The sequence below is a fragment of the Aythya ferina genome (assembly GCF_964211825.1).
Source record: "Aythya ferina genome assembly, contig: HAP1_SCAFFOLD_1367, whole genome shotgun sequence".
NCBI classification, from domain to species: Eukaryota; Metazoa; Chordata; class Aves; order Anseriformes; family Anatidae; genus Aythya; species Aythya ferina.
The window spans coordinates 1-16,251 of NW_028180730.1; the positions used below are offsets into that span (position 1 = coordinate 1).

The 16,251-nt window shown below is 57.8% G+C and overlaps 2 protein-coding genes across 10 annotated transcripts; one reads left to right on the forward strand and one right to left on the reverse strand.

Annotated features, from left to right (window-relative positions):
• Nucleotides 1-564: 564 nt before the first annotated feature.
• LOC311429562 (uncharacterized protein) lies at nucleotides 565-5,959 on the forward strand. Of its 9 annotated transcripts, none has more exons than XR_014688287.1 (7): nucleotides 565-695; nucleotides 3,021-3,093; nucleotides 4,312-4,405; nucleotides 4,495-4,612; nucleotides 4,691-4,963; nucleotides 5,873-5,903; nucleotides 5,937-5,959. XR_014688287.1 is itself a non-coding variant. In XM_084540651.1 (6 exons), the coding sequence occupies exons 1-5, from the start codon at nucleotides 692-694 to the stop codon at nucleotides 4,921-4,923; spliced, it is 522 nt and encodes a 173-aa protein (XP_084396777.1). In that variant the 5' UTR covers nucleotides 565-691; the 3' UTR covers nucleotides 4,924-4,963; nucleotides 5,873-5,927. The 9 variants fall into 9 exon arrangements, 7 of the variants coding, with proteins under 7 accessions (XP_084396777.1, XP_084396776.1, XP_084396773.1 ...); XR_014688288.1 differs by lacking the exons at nucleotides 5,873-5,903; nucleotides 5,937-5,959 and adding exons at nucleotides 4,997-5,027; nucleotides 5,059-5,118; XM_084540651.1 differs by lacking the exon at nucleotides 5,937-5,959 and having other exon boundaries at nucleotides 5,873-5,927.
• Nucleotides 5,960-7,028: 1,069 nt separating this feature from the next.
• Nucleotides 7,029-15,909, reverse strand: RBM42 (RNA binding motif protein 42; the record flags this gene model as incomplete). Its single annotated transcript, XM_084540645.1, has 5 exons — nucleotides 7,029-7,276; nucleotides 9,357-9,551; nucleotides 12,319-12,439; nucleotides 13,714-13,926; nucleotides 15,829-15,909. Coding segments are annotated over 5 exons (723 nt in total), but the record flags the coding sequence as incomplete, so codon positions are not given.
• Nucleotides 15,910-16,251: the final 342 nt, after the last annotated feature.

Consider the following 16,251-nt stretch of genomic DNA (forward strand, 5'->3'; position numbering starts at 1 on the left):
CCCCCAAAAAAACCCAAATCCCCCCAAAAACAACCCCAAATCCTCCCAAAAACTCCAATCCCCCCCCAAAACCCCAAATCCCCCCCAAACAACCCCAAATCCTCCCCAAAAACCCCAAATCCTCCCCAAAAACTCCAAATCCCCCCCAAAACCCCAAATCCCCCCCAGAAACCCCAAATCCCCTCTAAAACCCCAAATCCCCCAAAACAACCCCAAATTCCCCCAAAACAACCCCAAATCCCCTCCAAACAACCCCAAATCCTCCCCAAAAACCCCAAATCCCCCCCAAAACCCCAAATCCCCCCCAAAAACCCCAAATCCCCCTCTAAAACCCCAATTCCCCCCCAAAAACCCAAATCCTCCCCAAACAACCCCAATTCCCCCCAAAAACCCCAAATCCTCCCCAAACAACCCAAATCCCCCCCAAATCCCTCCCCCAAAAACCCCAAATCCCCCCAAAACCCCTTTTTGGGTCCTCCCCTTTATGGGATCTCCTTTTGGGGTCCCCCCCCCTTTTGGGGTCCCCCCCAACCCCCCCCCATTTCCCCCCTCCCCCCCCAGGTGCAGGCGGCGGCGGCGGCGCTGGGCCGGGCCCCGGAGGCGCTGGGCCAGGAGGGGCAGCGGCTGCGGGAGCTACTGGGAGCACTGGAGCACTGGGAGCACTGGGAGCCCCCCGCGGGAGACCCCGAGCATGGGTGAGTACCCAAAACCCCCCAAACCCCCCCAAAAAGACCCAAATCCCACTAAAAACGAACAAAATCCCACAAAAATAGGTAAAATCAGAGAGACACATAAAAAACGTAGAAAGAACACAAAAAAGCATAAAAAGAGGCAAAATCCGCAAAAAAAACCAAAATCCTTTAAAAAACACCACGAAATCCCAAAAAAGATAGCAAAAAGAAATACAAAAAGAGGAAAAAGTCTCAAAAAAGAGGCAAACTCTGCAAAAAGACCCAAAACCCCCAAAACAGACCCAAATCCCTACAAAAAGACCCCAAATCCCTACAAAAAGACCCCAAATCCCTACAAAAAGACCCCAAATCCCTACAAAAAGGCACAAAACCTACAAAAAGACCCCAAAACCCTACAAAAAGTCCCAAAACCCTACAAAAAGTCCCCAAAACCCTACAAAAAGGCACAAAACCCTACAAAAACACCCCAAAACCCTACAAAAAGACCCCAAAACCCCACAAAAAGACCCAAAAAATCCCCTAAGCCCCCCCAAAAGACTCAAATCCTTTTAAAAACAAAAAAAAATCCTACAAAAATATGTTAAAACTACACAGAAAAAACTGAAAACCTACAGAAAGACCCAAAAATCATAAAAAGAGGCAAAATCCCGCAAAAAAGACCAAAATCTGTTAAAAAACACCACGAAATCCCAAAAAAGGCAGCAAAAACAAATACAAAAAGAGCAAAAAGTCTCAAAAAAGAGCCAAAACCCTACAAAAAGACCCAAAATCCCTACAAAAAGACCCAAAACCCTATAAAAAGGCACGAAACCCTACAAAAAAAACCAACAAAGCCCCACAAAAAAAGCCAAAACAGCACAAATTAACCCAAAACCCCACAAAAAGACCCAAAAAATCCCCGTAAGCCCCCCAAAACACCCCAAATCCTCAAATTTACCCCTAATGCCCCCCAAATTCCCCAAAACTCCCCCAAAATCCCCCAAATCCCCCCCAAATCCCCAAAACTCCCCCCAAATCCCCTATAAGCCCCTCAAAACACCCCAAATCCTCCAAATTTACCCAAAATTTAGCCCAAATCCACCAAAACACCCCCAAAATCCCCCTAAGCCCCCCAAAAAGACCCAAATCCCCTAAAAACAAACAAAATCCCACAAAAATATGTGAAAACCTGACAGGAAAAACCTACAACCCACAAAAAGACCCAAAAAATCACAAAAATAGGCAAAATCCTGCAAAAAAAAGACCAAAATCCATTAAAAAACACCACAAAACCCCAAAAAGACGGCAAAAAGAAACAGAAAAAGAGCAAAAAGTCTGACAAAAAGAGGGCAAAACCCACAGAAAGAGCCAAAACCCTGCAAAGACACAAAAACCCCCAAAACAGACCCAAAGCCCCACAAAATGACCCAAAATTCCTACAAAAAGACACAAAACCCTACAAAAAGACCCCAAAACCCCACAAAAAAAGAGCCAAAACAGCACAAAATGACCTAAAAACCCCACAAAAGACCCCAAACCCTACAGAAAAACCCAAAAGCTCACAGAAAGACCCAAAAAAAAAACACAAAAAGAGGCAAAATCTCAGAAAAAGACCCAAAACCCTTTAAAAAATGACACAAAAGCCCCAAAAAACAGCAAAAAGAAACACAAAAGGACCAAAAAGCCTCACAAAAAGACCCAAAACCCCACTAAGAGAGCCGAAACCCTGCAAAAAGACCCCAAAACCCCCAAAACAGACCCCAAACCCCACGAAAGGACCCCAAAACCCTACAAAACGACACAAAACCCTACAAAAAGACCTAAAACCCCACAAAAAGAGCCAAAACCCCACAAAAAATGCAAAAACACAAAAAAGCTCCAAATCTCTCAGAAATATCCCCAATAAAAACACCAAAAGAGGCAAAATCTTGCAAAAAGACCCAAAACCCCACCAAAAGACCCCAAACCTCACCAAAAGACCCCAAAAGACTCCCAGAAAAAGACCCAAAAGCCCCCCAAATCCCCCAAAACTCCCCCAAAATCCCTGTAAGCCCCCCAAAATGCCCAAATCCCCCCAAATTCCCCCCAAATCCCCCAAATTTACCCCAAATTCCCCCCAAATCCCCAAATTTACCCCAAATTCCCCCAAAACCCCCAAATTTACCCCAAATTCCCCCAAATCCCCCAAATTTACCCCAAATCCCCCCAAAATCCCCCAAATGCCCCCAAGACCCTTACTTTCCCCCATAGGCCCCCAAAACCCCCAAATTTACCCCAAAACCCCTCCCCCATCCCCCCACCCCCCAGAAACCCCAAAACCCCTCAAATTCACCCCAAATCTGCCCCCAGCCCCCCCCTGTGGCTGCCCCCCGAGCACCCCCTGCGGGGCCTCTGCGACACCCTGGGGCTGCCCCCATACCAGGTACGGGGTCAGGGGGGCACCCATGGGTGCTGGGGGGGGGAGGGGCACCGGGGGGGCACCCATGGGTGCTTAGGGGGGCATTTATGGGGTGGGGGGGGAGTTTGGGACCACCCATGGGTGCTGGGGAGGGATTTATGGGGTCAGGGGGGGCTGGGGGGCACCCATGGGTGCTCAGGGGGGGATTTATGGGGTCGGGGGGGCACCCATGGGTGCTAAGGGCAGATTTGGGGGGAGTTTGGGGCCACCCATGGGTGCTAGGGGGGGGATTTATGGGTTGGGGGGGGGGCTGGGGGGCACCCATGGGTGCTCAGGGGGGGATTTATGGGGTCGGGGGGGGGTTGGGGGGCACCCATGGGTGCTGGGGGGGGATTTGGGGGGAGTTTGGGGGCACCCATGGGTGCTTGGGGGAGGATTTTTGGGGTCGGGGGGCACCCATGGGTGCTGGGGGTTGGGGAGAGGCACCAGGGGGGGCACCCATGGGTGCTGGGGGGGTTGGGGAGGATTTTTGGGGTCGGGGGGGGTTGGAGGGGGATTTATGGGCTCGGGGGGGCACCCATAGGTGCTGGGGGGGGAGGGGCACTGGGGGGGCACCCATGGCTGCTGGAGGGGGGATTTTGGGATGGGAGGGGCACCCATGGGTGCTAGGGGGGGTTGGGGGGAGTTTTGGGGGGATTTGGGGGAATGGGGGGGGTTGGGGGGCACCCATGGGTGCTCAGGGGGGGATTTATGTGGTCGGGGGGGCACCCATGGGTGCTGGGGGGTGATTTTTGGGGTGGGGTGGGGGTTGGGGGGAATTTATGGGGTCATGGGGGGCACCCATGGGTGGGAGAGGGTTGGGGGGCCACCCATGGGTGCTGGGGGGGGGGCTGGGGGGCACCCATGGGTGCTCAGGGGGGGGTTATGGGGGGAGTTTGGGGCCACCCATGGGTGCTGGGGGGGGGTGAGGGAGGAGGATTTACGGGGTCGGGGGGGCACCCATGGGTGCTGGGGGGGGATTTTGGGGGTTGGGGGGCACCCATGGGTGCTGGGGGGGGAGGGGCACCCATGGGTGGCGGGGTTGGGGGGCCACCCATGGGTGCTGGGGGGGATTTGTGGGGTCAGGGGGGGCTTTTAGGGCTTGGGGGGCACCCATGGGTGCTGGGGGGGGGGGGGCAGCACCCATTGGGGGGGGGGGGGCAGCACCCATGGGTGCCCCCTCCCCTCCCCTCCCCCCCCCAGCCCCCCCGGGAGCTGCTGCTGCGGGCGCTGCGCCTGCGCCGGGACCTGGCCCACAAGGGGGCGGGGCTTCCGCAGGCCCCGCCCATCCCGCCAGGTGAGTGGGCGGGGCTTTCCTCAGAGGCCACGCCCCCCCCTTTGGTAACTCCGCCCCCTTTGGTAACTCCGCCCCCTCCCTGTCCACAGTGGCCCCGCCCCCCGAGGAGGGATTGGCCGAGCTCCTGCCCCGCCTCCGCGCCCTGGCCAATCAGAGCCGGCGCCGCATCGAGGCCTGGCCCCGCCTCCAGGCACTCGTCAGCCAATGGTGAGTAGGGGGCGTGGCCACGATGCCTGTATAAGGAGAGGCCTCGAGGCCCCGCCCCTCACGGTGACGTCACCGCAGGTGGGAGCAGCCGGCGCAGTGGGTCCAGGCCACGCCCCCCGGCTCCGCCCCCTTCTCCCATTGGCTGCAGCGCTGGGCCCGTGCCACCCGCGGCCACGCCCCCTCCGGGCCACGCCCCCTGCCCGCGGTCACACCCACTCCGGAGGGGCGGGGCCAGGAGGAGCCACGCCCCTGAGGCGGGCGCTGCCATTGGCTCCGGGTGGGGGCGGAGCCGAGTGGGCGGGGTCACGTAAATAAAGGCGGTCCTGCTGTAACGGGACGTAAACAAAGCGGGTCCTACAATAACAAACGGGGTAAATAAAGTAGGGCCTACAATAACAGTGTGTAAACAAAGGGGGTCGTACGGTAATGGGACGTAAATAAAGCAGGTCCTACAATAACAAACATCATAAATAAAGTAGGGCCTACAATAACACAACGTAAACAAAGCAGGGCCTGCAATAACACCCTGTAAATAAAGGGGGTCCTACAGTAACACAATGTAAACAAAGGGGGTCCTACAGTAACACGATGTAAATAAAGGGGGTCCTAGAGTAATGGGACGTAAATAAAGCGGGTCCTACAATAACAAACATCGTAAATAATGTAGGGCCTACAATAACAGTGTGTAAATAAAGCAGGGTCTGCAATAACACAATGTAAACAAAGGGGGTCCTAGAGTAATGGGACGTAAATAAAGCGGGTCCTACAATAACAAACATCATAAATAAAGTAGGGCCTACAATAACACAACGTGAACAAAGTGGGGCATACAATAACAATGTAAATAAAGCAGGGCCTACAATAACACCCGGTAAATAAAGGGGGTCCTACAGTAATTGGACGTAAATAAAGTGGGTCCTACGGTAACACAATGTAAACAAAGGGGGTCCTACAGTAATGGGATGGAAATAAAGCGGGTCCTACAATAACAAACATCGTAAATAATGTAGGGCCTACAATAACAAAACATAAATAAAGCAGGGTCTGCAATAACACAATGTAAATAAAGGAGGTCCTAGAGTAATGGGACGTAAATAAAGGGGGTCCTACAATAACACAATGTAAACAAAGTAGGTCATACAGTAACAACATGTAAACAAAGGGGGTCCTACAATAACACAATGTAAACAAAGGGGGTCCTACAGTAATGGGATGGAAATAAAGCGGGTCCTACACTAACAAACATCGTAAATAAAGTAGGGCCTACAATAACACAGCGTAAACAATGGGGGTCCTACCATAACAAACATCATAAATAAATTAGGGCCTACAGTAACACAATGTAAATAAAGGGGGTCCTACAGTAACGGGATGGAAATAAAGCAGGTCCTACACTAACAAACACCGTAAATAAAGTAGGGCCTACAATAACAGAACGTAAATAAAGCAGGGCCTACAAGAACAAACACTGCCAACAAAGCAGGGCCTACAGCAACACCCCCATATTGGGAGACCCTACAATAACAACACCCCCCAGCGCTGTCGGTCCTACAATAACATCCTGTAATACCGTAGGCCCTACAACAACAAACAACCCCCATCCTCAATAACGTAGGCCCTACAATAACACCGCCATATTTGGAGGCCCTACAACAACACTCCCCAATCCTGTAGGCCCTACAACAACAATACCCCTGATCCTGTAGGCCCTACAACAACACCCCACAATATTGTAGGCCCTACAACAACAACACTCAGTCCTTAGGTCCCAGAGCACCACCCCCAAATACTGTAGGCCCTACAAAAACACCCCCCGGGAATACTGCAGGCCCTACAACAACAACAACAACTACACCCCACCCCCAATAACGTAGGCCCTACAACAACACCCCACAATATTGTAGGCCCTACAATAACACCCCCATCTTTGTAGGCCCTACAACAACACCCCCCGACCCTGCAGGCCCTACAACAACACCCCATAATACTGTAGGCCCTACAATAACACCCCACAATCACATAGACCCTACAATAACACCACCCCCCAATCCCACAGGCCCTACAACAACACCTCCTACTCGTGTAGGCCCTACAACAACAACACCCCGTAATCCTGTAGGCCCTACAACAACACCCTGGACCCTGTAGGCCCTACCACAACACCCCATAATACAGTAGGCCCTACAATAACACCCCACGATACTGTAGACCCTACAATAACAACACCCCCCAATCCCGCAAGCCCTACAACAACACCCCCTCCTGGTGTAGGCCCTACAACAACAACACCCTGTAATCCTGTAGGCCCTACCACAACACCCCCCGACCCCGTAGACCCTCCAACACCCCCCCATAATACTGTAGACCCTACAATAACAACACCCCCCCCCGCCCATCTCAGCAGGCTGCAGCCATCCAAAGTCCCAACAACCTTTATTGCGCCGCGCTCCCAGTCCCTCCCAGTCCCTCCCAGTCCCTCCCAGTCCCTCCCAGACCCCTCCCAGTCCCCTCCCAGTGCCTCCCAGTGCCTCCCAGTGCCCCCCCCCGGGCGCTATCTGAGGCCCAGCTTCTTCTTCTCGCGCTGCTTCTTGCGCACCACGTCCAGGTTGCGGTCCTTCCACATGCTCTTGCGCAGCTTGATCGGCCGGCTGCCCACGTACTTGCCTGCGGGGGGGGTACTGGGAGGGACTGGGAGGCACTGGGAGGGGCTGGGAGGGGGTTGGGGGGGACTGGGAGGGGATTGGGGGGGACTGGGAGGGGATTGGGGGGGACTGGGGGGGGTTTGGGGGGGCTGAGGAGGATTGGGGGGGGACTGGGGGGGGTTTGGGGGGGACTGGGAGGGACTGGGGGGAACTGGGAGACACTGGGAGGGAACTGGGAGGGACTGGGGGGCACTGGGAGGGGATTGGGGGGAACTGGGAGGGACTGGGAGGCACTGGGAGGAGATGGAAAGGGACTGGGAGGGAACTGGGGGGGACTGGGGGGCACTGGGAGGGACTGGGGGCCCTGCTGTCCCCATGACCCCAATGTCCCCAACACCCCCAATGTCCCCAAATGTCCCCAAAACGTCCCCAAATGTCCCCAAATGTCCCCAATGTCCCCAAAATCTCCCCAAATGTCCCCAAACACCCCAAATGTCCCCAACATCTCCAAATCTCCGTGGTGTCTTCAATGTCTCCAAACATCCCCAATGCCCCCAACACCTCAAACACCCCAAATGTCCTTGATGTCCTTGATGTCCCCAATGTCCCCAATGCCCCAAAATGTCCCCAAATGTCCCCAAAACGTCCCTGAAGTCCCCCCAAATGTCCCCAAATGTCCCCAACATCTCCAAATCTCCTTGGCGTCTCCAACGTCTCCAAACATCCCCAATGTCCCCAAATGTCCCTGATATCCCCAATGCCCCAAACACCCCAAAACGTCCCAAAACGACCCAAAACGCCCCAAATCACCCCAAACCGCCCCCCCCCAGGTTACCGTTCATCTCGCGCATGGCGCGCACGTAGTCGTTGGGGTCCTTGGGTGTCCCCAATATCCCAAACACCCCAAATGTCCTCATTGTTCCAAATGTCCCCAACACCCCCAATGACCCCCAAACCCCCAAAATGTCCCCAGAATGTCCCCAAAATCTCCCCAATGTCCCCAAAATGTCCCCAAATGTCCCCAAATCTCAACTATCCCCAAATCTCCGTGGTGTCTCCAACATCTCCAACACCCCAATGTCTCCAAATATCCCCAACACCCCAAGTGTCCCCATTGTCCCAAATGTCACTAATGTCCCCAAATGTCCCCAAAACACCCCAAATGTCCCCAAATCGCCCCAAAACGCCCCCCCCAGGTTACCGTTCATCTCGCGCATGGCGCGCACGTAGTCGTTGGGGTCCTTGGGTGTCCCCAACACCCCAAACACCCCAAACACCCTGAATATCCCCAATGCCCCCAATGTCCCCAAATGTCCCCAAATGTCCCCAAATGTCCCCAAATGTCCCCAAAATCTCCCCACATGTCCCCAAACACCCCAAATGTCCCCAACATCTCCAAATCTCCGTGGTGTCTCCAATGTCTCCAAACATCCCCAATGCCCCCAACACCTCAAACACCCCAAATGTCCTTGATGTCCCCAATGTCCCCAATGCCCCAAAATGTCCCCAAATGTCCCCAAAATCTCCCCAAACGTCCCCAAATGTCCCCAAATATCCCCAAATATCCCCGAATCTCCTTGATGTCTCCAATGTCTCCAAATATCCCCAACACCCCAAGTGTCCCCATTGTCCCAAATGTCACTAATGTCCCTGAATGCCCCCAAATCGCCCCAAATCACCCCAAAACGCCCCAAATCACCCCAAAACGCCCCCCAGGTTACCGTTCATCTCGCGCATGGTGCGCACGTAGTCGTTGGGGTCCCAATGTCTCCAATGCCCCAAACACCCCAAACACCCCCAACACCCCAAATGTCCCAAATGTCCCCAACATCCCAAACGTCCCCAAAATGTCCCCAAATGTCCCCAAACACCCCAAATATCCCCAAACACCCCAAATATCCCCAAACACCCCAAATGTCCCCAACTATCCCCAAATCTCCTTGGTGTCTCCAATGTCTCCAACAGCCCAATGTCTCCAAACACCCCAAACACCCCCAACGTCCCTGATGTCCCCAATGCCCCCAATGTCCCCAAACGTCCCAAAACGTCCCAAAACGCCCCAAATCGCCCCAAATCACCCCAAAACGCCCCCCCCAGGTTACCGTTCATCTCGCGCATGGCGCGCACGTAGTCGTTGGGGTCCTTGAAGGACACGAAGCCGTAGCCCTTGGTCTTGCCGCTGCGCTTGTCGCGGATCACCTTGGCCTTGAGGAAGGACGGGTAGCGCCCGAACGCCCGCGCCAGGATCTCGTCGTTCACCTCGTTGCCCAGGTCCCCGCAGAAGATGCGGAAGTCGTCTGGGGCGGGGGGGGACGGATGGGGACCCCGACCCTATAGGGGAACCCCCTGTGGCCCTATAGACCCCCCATCCCATAGGCATCGCGCCCCTGTGTCCATATATCCACCTGACCCTATAACCATAGCCCCTCTGTAACCCTATATCCCCTAAATCCTATATCCCAGTGACCCCACGGACCCCGACCCTATAGGGGATCCCCCCTGTGTCCCTATAGAGCCTAAACCCTATAGCCAAACTCCCCCTGTGGCCCTATATCCATCTGACCCTATAGCCATAGCGCCCCCATGGCCCTGTATCTCCTAAATCCTATATCCCAATGTCCTCATAGACCCCGATCCTATAGGGGAGCCCCCCTGTGTCCCTATAGACCCTAAACCCTATAGCCAAACCATCCCTGTGTCCATATATCCACCTGACCCTATATCCCCCCTGTGGCCCTATATCCCCTAAACCCTATATCCCTGTGACCCCACAGACCCCGATCCTATAAATACAGCCCCCCAGGGTCCCTATATCCACCTGATCCTATAACCAGAGCCCCCCTGTGCCCCTATAGACCCTAAACCCTATAGGCATAGTGCCCCTGTGGCCCTATATCCACCTGACCCTATAGCCAAACCATCCCTGTTCCCCTATAGCCCCTAAATCCTATATCCCAATGTCCTCACAGACCCCGATCCTATAGGGGAACCCCCCTGTGGCCCTATAGACCCCCCATCCTATAGGCATAGCGCCTCTGTGTCCATATATCCACCTGACCCTATAACCATAGCGCCCCTATGGCCCTATATCCCCTAAATCCTATATCCCAGTGACCCCAAAGACCTCGATCCCATAGGGGAAGCGCCCCCCCAGCCCTATAGACCCTAGACCCTATAGACACAGCCCCACAGTGTCCCTATATCCACCTGACCCTATAACCATAGCCCCTCTGTAACCCTATATCCCCTAAATCCTATATCCCAGTGACCCCACAGACTCCGACCCTATAGGGGATCCCCCCTGTGTCCCTATAGAGCCTAAGCCCTATAGCCAAACCATCCCTGTGTCCATATATCCACCTGACCCTATATCCCCCCTGTGGCCCTATATCCCCTAAACCCTATATCCCAGTGACCCCACAGACCCCGATCCTATAAATACAGCCCCCCAGTGTCCCTATATCCACCTGATCCTATAACCAGAGCCCCCCTGTGCCCCTATAGACCCTAAACCCTATAGGCATAGCGCCCCTGTGGCCCTATATCCACCTGACCCTATAGCCAAACCATCCCTGTGTCCCTATATCCCCTAAATCCTATATCCCTGTGACCCCACAGACCCCGATCCTATAAGCACAGCCCCTCCTGGCCCTATATATGCCCCCAGCCCTATATCTGTATCCTCATACGCCCCCGACCCTATATACGTAGCCCCCGTGTCCCTATAGGCACCAGGATCTCGTCGTTCACCTCGTTGCCCAGGTCCCCGCAGAAGATGCGGAAGTCGTCTGGGGCGGGGGGGGACGGATGGGGACCCCGACCCTATAGGGGAACCCCCTGTGGCCCTATAGACCCCCCATCCCATAGGCATCGCGCCCCTGTGTCCATATATCCACCTGACCCTATAACCATAGCCCCTCTGTAACCCTATATCCCCTAAATCCTATATCCCAGTGACCCCACGGACCCCGACCCTATAGGGGAACCCCCCTGTGGCCCTATAGACCCTAAACCCTATAGCCAAACTCCCCCTGTGTCCATATATCCGCCTGACCCTATAGCCAAACCATCCCTGTTCCCCTATAGCCCCTAAATCCTATATCCCAATGTCCTCACAGACCCCGATCCTATAGGGGATCCCCCCTGTGGCCCTATAGACACTAAACCCTATAGCCAAACTCCCCCTGTGTCCATATATCCACCTGACCCTATAACCATAGCGCCCCCATGGCCCTATATCCCCTAAATCCTACATCCCAGTGACCCCACAGACCCTGACCCTATAAGCACAGCCCCCCTGTGTCCCTATATCCACCTGATCCTATAACCAGAGCCCCCCCGTGCCCCTATAGCCCCTAAACCCTATATCCCAGTGACCCCACAGACCCTGACCCTATAGGGGAAGCCCCCCCCGGCCCTATAGATCCTAAGCCCTATAGCCAAACCCCTCCCGTGGCCCTATATCCACCTGACCCCATATCCCCCCTGTGCCCCTATATCCCCTAAACCCTATATCCCTGTGACCCCACAGACCCTCCCCCTGAGGCCCCGCCCCCTTAGGCCACGCCCCCTTAGGCCCCACCCCCTCCATCCAGCTGTTTTCCTCCCAGCTCCCACCACCATGACCCCACCCCCTCTGAAGCTCCTCCCCTCGAGACCCCTCCCCCTTTAGCCCCGCCCCTTAACACCCCGCCCCCTGAGGCCCCCTCTAGCTCCGCCCCCTTAAAGCCACGCCCCTTTAGGCCACGCCCCCTACCAGCATCCCACTCCAGCAGGCTGCGGTCCCCCCACCTAACACCTCCACCACCCCGCCCCCCCTGAAGCTCCTCCCCTCTAGACCCCGCCCACTTCATCCCCGCCCCTTAAAGCCACGCCCCCTGAGGCCCCTCCCCCTTTAGGCCACGCCCCCTTAAGCCCCACCCACCCCAGCATCCCACTGCAGCCGCCCAGAGTCCTCCCATCTGCCCCTATCACCCCGCCCCCTCTGAAGCTCCTCCCCTCCAGACCCCGCCCCCTTTATCCCCGCCCCCTGAGGCCCCGCCCCCCTTAAGCCCCGCCCCCTACCGGCATCCCACTCCAGCAGGCTGGGGTCCTCCCAGCTGCTGCCGGCGGCGGTGCGGATGCAGCGCTTCAGCCTCTCGGGCCGCCCCTTCTTCTTGTCCTCCGCCGCAGGCTCCGCCCCCACCTGGGCGGGGCCGGGACGCGTCACTCAGCGAGGACACGCCCCCCCCCCTTCCACCCACAGCCCCGCCCCCCCCCCGCGGGCTCCGCCCACTTTAGCCCCGAGGCTCCTCCCTCGCAACCTTGGGGTCCCACCCCTGTAATCACACCCCCCTTTGGCCCCGCCCCCCTTTGGCCCCGCCCCCCTTAGCCCCTCCCACCGTCAGCTCCGCCCCCATTTAGCCCCACCCCCTTTAACCCCGCCCCCTTTAGCCTCTCCCCTTTAGCCCCACCCCCTTTGACTCCTCTCCTTATAACCCTTGACCCTGCCCCCTTTAGCCCCGCCCCCTTTAGCCCCACCCTCCTTAGCTCCACCCCCTTCTAACCACGCCCATTTAACCCCCACCCCCTTTAGCCCCACCCCTCTAAGCCCCCATAACCCCACCCTAAAGCCCCGCCCCTTTTAGCCCCGCCCCTTCAACCCCACCCTTGTGGCCCCTCCCCCTTTAGCCCCTCCCCTTTAAGCCCCGCCCCCTTTAACCCTTGTAACCCCGCCCCTTTCAACAGGGCACCCCAAGCTCCACCCCTCCAAACCCCGCCCTCTTACAGCCCCACCCACCCCTTAAGCCCCGCCCCCTTTTAGCATCATCCCCCTTTAGCCCCGCCCCTTTCAGATCCTGTAACCCCACCCCCTTTAGCCCCACCCTGTTAGGCCCCTCCCCCTTTAGCCCCACCCCTCCCAAGCCCCGCCCCCTTTAGCCCCACCCCTTACAGTCCCCTTCCAACCCCGCCCCCTTCCAAACCCCGCCTCCTTTAGCTCCACCCCGTTTAGCCCCACCCCCTCTAACCACACCCCTTCTAGCCCCGCCCCCTCTGCCCACTGCAACCCCGCCCACCCCCGTTTAGCCCCGCCCCCTTTAGCCCCACCCCTTTAACCTCCCATAACCCCGCCCCTCCCCGAGCCCCAACCCCTCCAAGCCCCGCCCACCCCAACCACACCCTCGTAGCCCCGCCCCCTCCCAAACCACGCCCCCTCCAAGCCCCGCCCACCTCAACCACACCCAAGCCCCACCCGAACCACACCCCTTTAGCCACGCCCCCTCCTAAGCCCCGCCCACCCCAACCCACCATTGTAGCCCCACCCCCTCCCAAACCCCACCCCCAACCCCTGTAGCCCCGCCCACCCCATGCCCCGCCCCTCCAAAGCCACACCCCCCTCGTAGCCACGCCCCCTTCAACCACACCCCTGTAGCCCCGCCCCCCTCCCAAGCCCCGCCCCCTTTAGCCCCGCCCCCTCACCTCAGGCCCCAGGAAGGGCTCCTGGGGGCGTGGCCTCCGCGCGCGGGGCGGGGCCAAGTCGGGGGGGCCGCGGGGGCCGGGGGGGCCGCGGGGGGGGTCGGGGGGGCCCGGGATTGGCTCAGGCAGCGCCGGGGGCGGGGCCAAAGCGGCCGGGAGGCAGGGCCCAATCCGAGCCTCCTCGGGGGCGGGGCTCCGGGGGGGCGGGGCCTCGTCCTGTTGGGGGAGAGGGGAGGGGGGCGGGGTCAGGAATTGGCCACGCCCCCCTGAAATATGGGGGGTGGGGGGGCCCTGCTCCCATCTATGGGGCACTGGGAGCAACTGGGAGCTACTGGGAGCTACTGGGAGTCCCTCATCACCCCTCTGACCCAATTTCCTCCAAATTTACCCCAAAAATTGTCACCCCCCCACCCCAAAATATAAGTGGGGGGTGTCCCTGTTCCCATCTATGGTGCACTGGGGGGATACTGGGAGCTACTGGGAGCTACTGGGAGTGACTGGGACCCATCTGTGACCCAATTTTCCCCAAATTTATCCCAAAAATTGTCCCCCCCCCCAATCCCATAATACGGTGGGGGGGCACTGGGGGGGGGGGTCTTGACCCCATCTATGGGGCACTGGGAGCAACTGGGAGCAACTGGGAGCTACTGGGAGCTACTGGGATTCTCCCATCCACCTCCTCTGACCCAATTTCCTCCAAATTTACCCCAAAAATTGGGCTCCTCCCCCCTTAAAAATGGGGTCACCCCCCCCCAAATTAGCCCTAACCCCCCCATAACCCCCCTTAGCCCCACCCCCAACCCCCATAAACCCCACCCCCAAACCCCATAAACCCCGCCCCCAACCCCTTAAACCCCGCCCCCAACCCCTCAGGCCCCGCCCCCAACCCCCTAAGCCCCGCCCCCCGGCCCCAAGCCCCGCCCCCACCTGTCCCTTCCTGGGGGGGGCGCTGGGGGGGTGTCCCTGCTCCCATCTATGGGGCACTGGGGGGGCACTGGGAGCTACTGGGAGCTACTGGGAGCTACTGGGAGTCTCCCATCCCCGTCTGTGACCCAATTTCCTCCAAATTTACCCCAAAAATTGTCCCACCCCCCACCCCAAAATATAAGGGGGGGGGTGTCCCTGCTCCCATCTATGGGGCACTGGGAGCAACTGGGAGCTACTGGGAGCAACTGGGACCACCCCATCCCCTTCTGTGACCCAATTTCCTCCAAATTTACCCCAAAAACTGTCCCCCCCACCACCCCAAAATATGCTGGGGGGCGACTGAGGGGGGGGCCTGCTCCCTTCTATGGGGCACTGGGAGCAACTGGGAGTTACTGGGAGCTACTGGGACCCCCCCATCCCCCTCTGTGACCCAAAATCCCCCGAATTTCCCCCAAAAAGTGGGCTCCACCCCCCAAACAAAATCGGGACCCCCCCAAATCAGCTCCAACCCCCCCCATAAACCCCCCATAACCCCCCCCATAACCCCCCTTAGCCCCACCCCCAACCCCTTAAACCCCGCCCCCAACCCCTTAAACCCCGCCCCCAACCCCCATAAACCCCGCCCCAAACCCCTCAAGCCCCGCCCCCTCCCCTCTAAGCCCCGCCCCCACCTGTCCCTTCTTGGGGGGGGCGCTGGGGAGGGGTCCCTGCTCCCATCTATGGGGCACTGGGGGGGCACTGGGAGCTACTGGGAGTGACTGGGAGCTACTGGGAGCTACTGGGAGTGACTGGGAGCTACTGGGAGTCCCCCATCACCACTCTGACCCAATTTCCTCCAAATTTACCCCAAAAATTCTGCCTTCCCCCCACCCCAAAATATAAGGGGGGGCACTGGGGGGTGTCCCTGCTCCTGTCTATGGGGCACTGGGAGCAACTGGGAGTTACTGGGAGTGACTGGGACCCCCCCATCCCCCTCTGTGACCCAAATTCCCCCAAATTTCCCCCAAAACTGGGCCCCACCCCCCTTAAAACTGGGGCCAGCCCCCCCCAAATCAGCACCAACCCCCCCATAACCCCGCCCCCAACCCCTTAAACCCCGCCCCCAACCCCTCTAAGCCCCACCCCCAACCCCTTAAGCCCCGCCCCCAAGCCCCTAAGCCCCGCCCCCAACCCCCCAGGCCCCGCCCCCACCTGTCCCTTCTTGGGGGGGGCGCTGTAGACGGTGGGGGCGGCCTGGATGACGCTGGGGGTGGGGGCGGGGCCGGGGCTCAGCTTGGGGGCCCCCAGCACCGGGCGGGGGGGGGGCACCAGGGGGGACAGGGGGGGCACCGGGACCCCCGGACCCACCTGGGGGGGGGGGAGAAATTAATTAATTAGGGGGGGGGAATTAATTAGGGGGGGGGAAATTAATTAATAGGGGGGGGTTATAAATAAAGGGGGGGGGTTAAAATTAAGGTGGGGGGGTTAAAAAATTAATTGGGGGGGGTAAAAATTAATTGGGGGGGGTAAAAATTAATTGGGGGGGGGTAAAAATTAAATGGGGGGGGTAAAAAAATTAATTGGGGGGGGGTAAAAATTAATTTAGGGGGGGTAAAAAATTAATTGGGGGGGGTG

What these genes read in the sequence shown, in the direction of transcription:
- LOC311429562 (XM_084540651.1), top strand. An exon ending in TGGGGCTGCCCCCATACCAG is followed by an intron (nt 3,094 to 4,311) that starts GTACGGGGTCAG and finishes TCCCCCCCCCAG; the next exon opens with CCCCCCCGGGAGCTGCTGCT. An exon ending in CAGGCACTCGTCAGCCAATG is followed by an intron (nt 4,613 to 4,690) that starts GTGAGTAGGGGG and finishes ACGTCACCGCAG; the next exon opens with GTGGGAGCAGCCGGCGCAGT.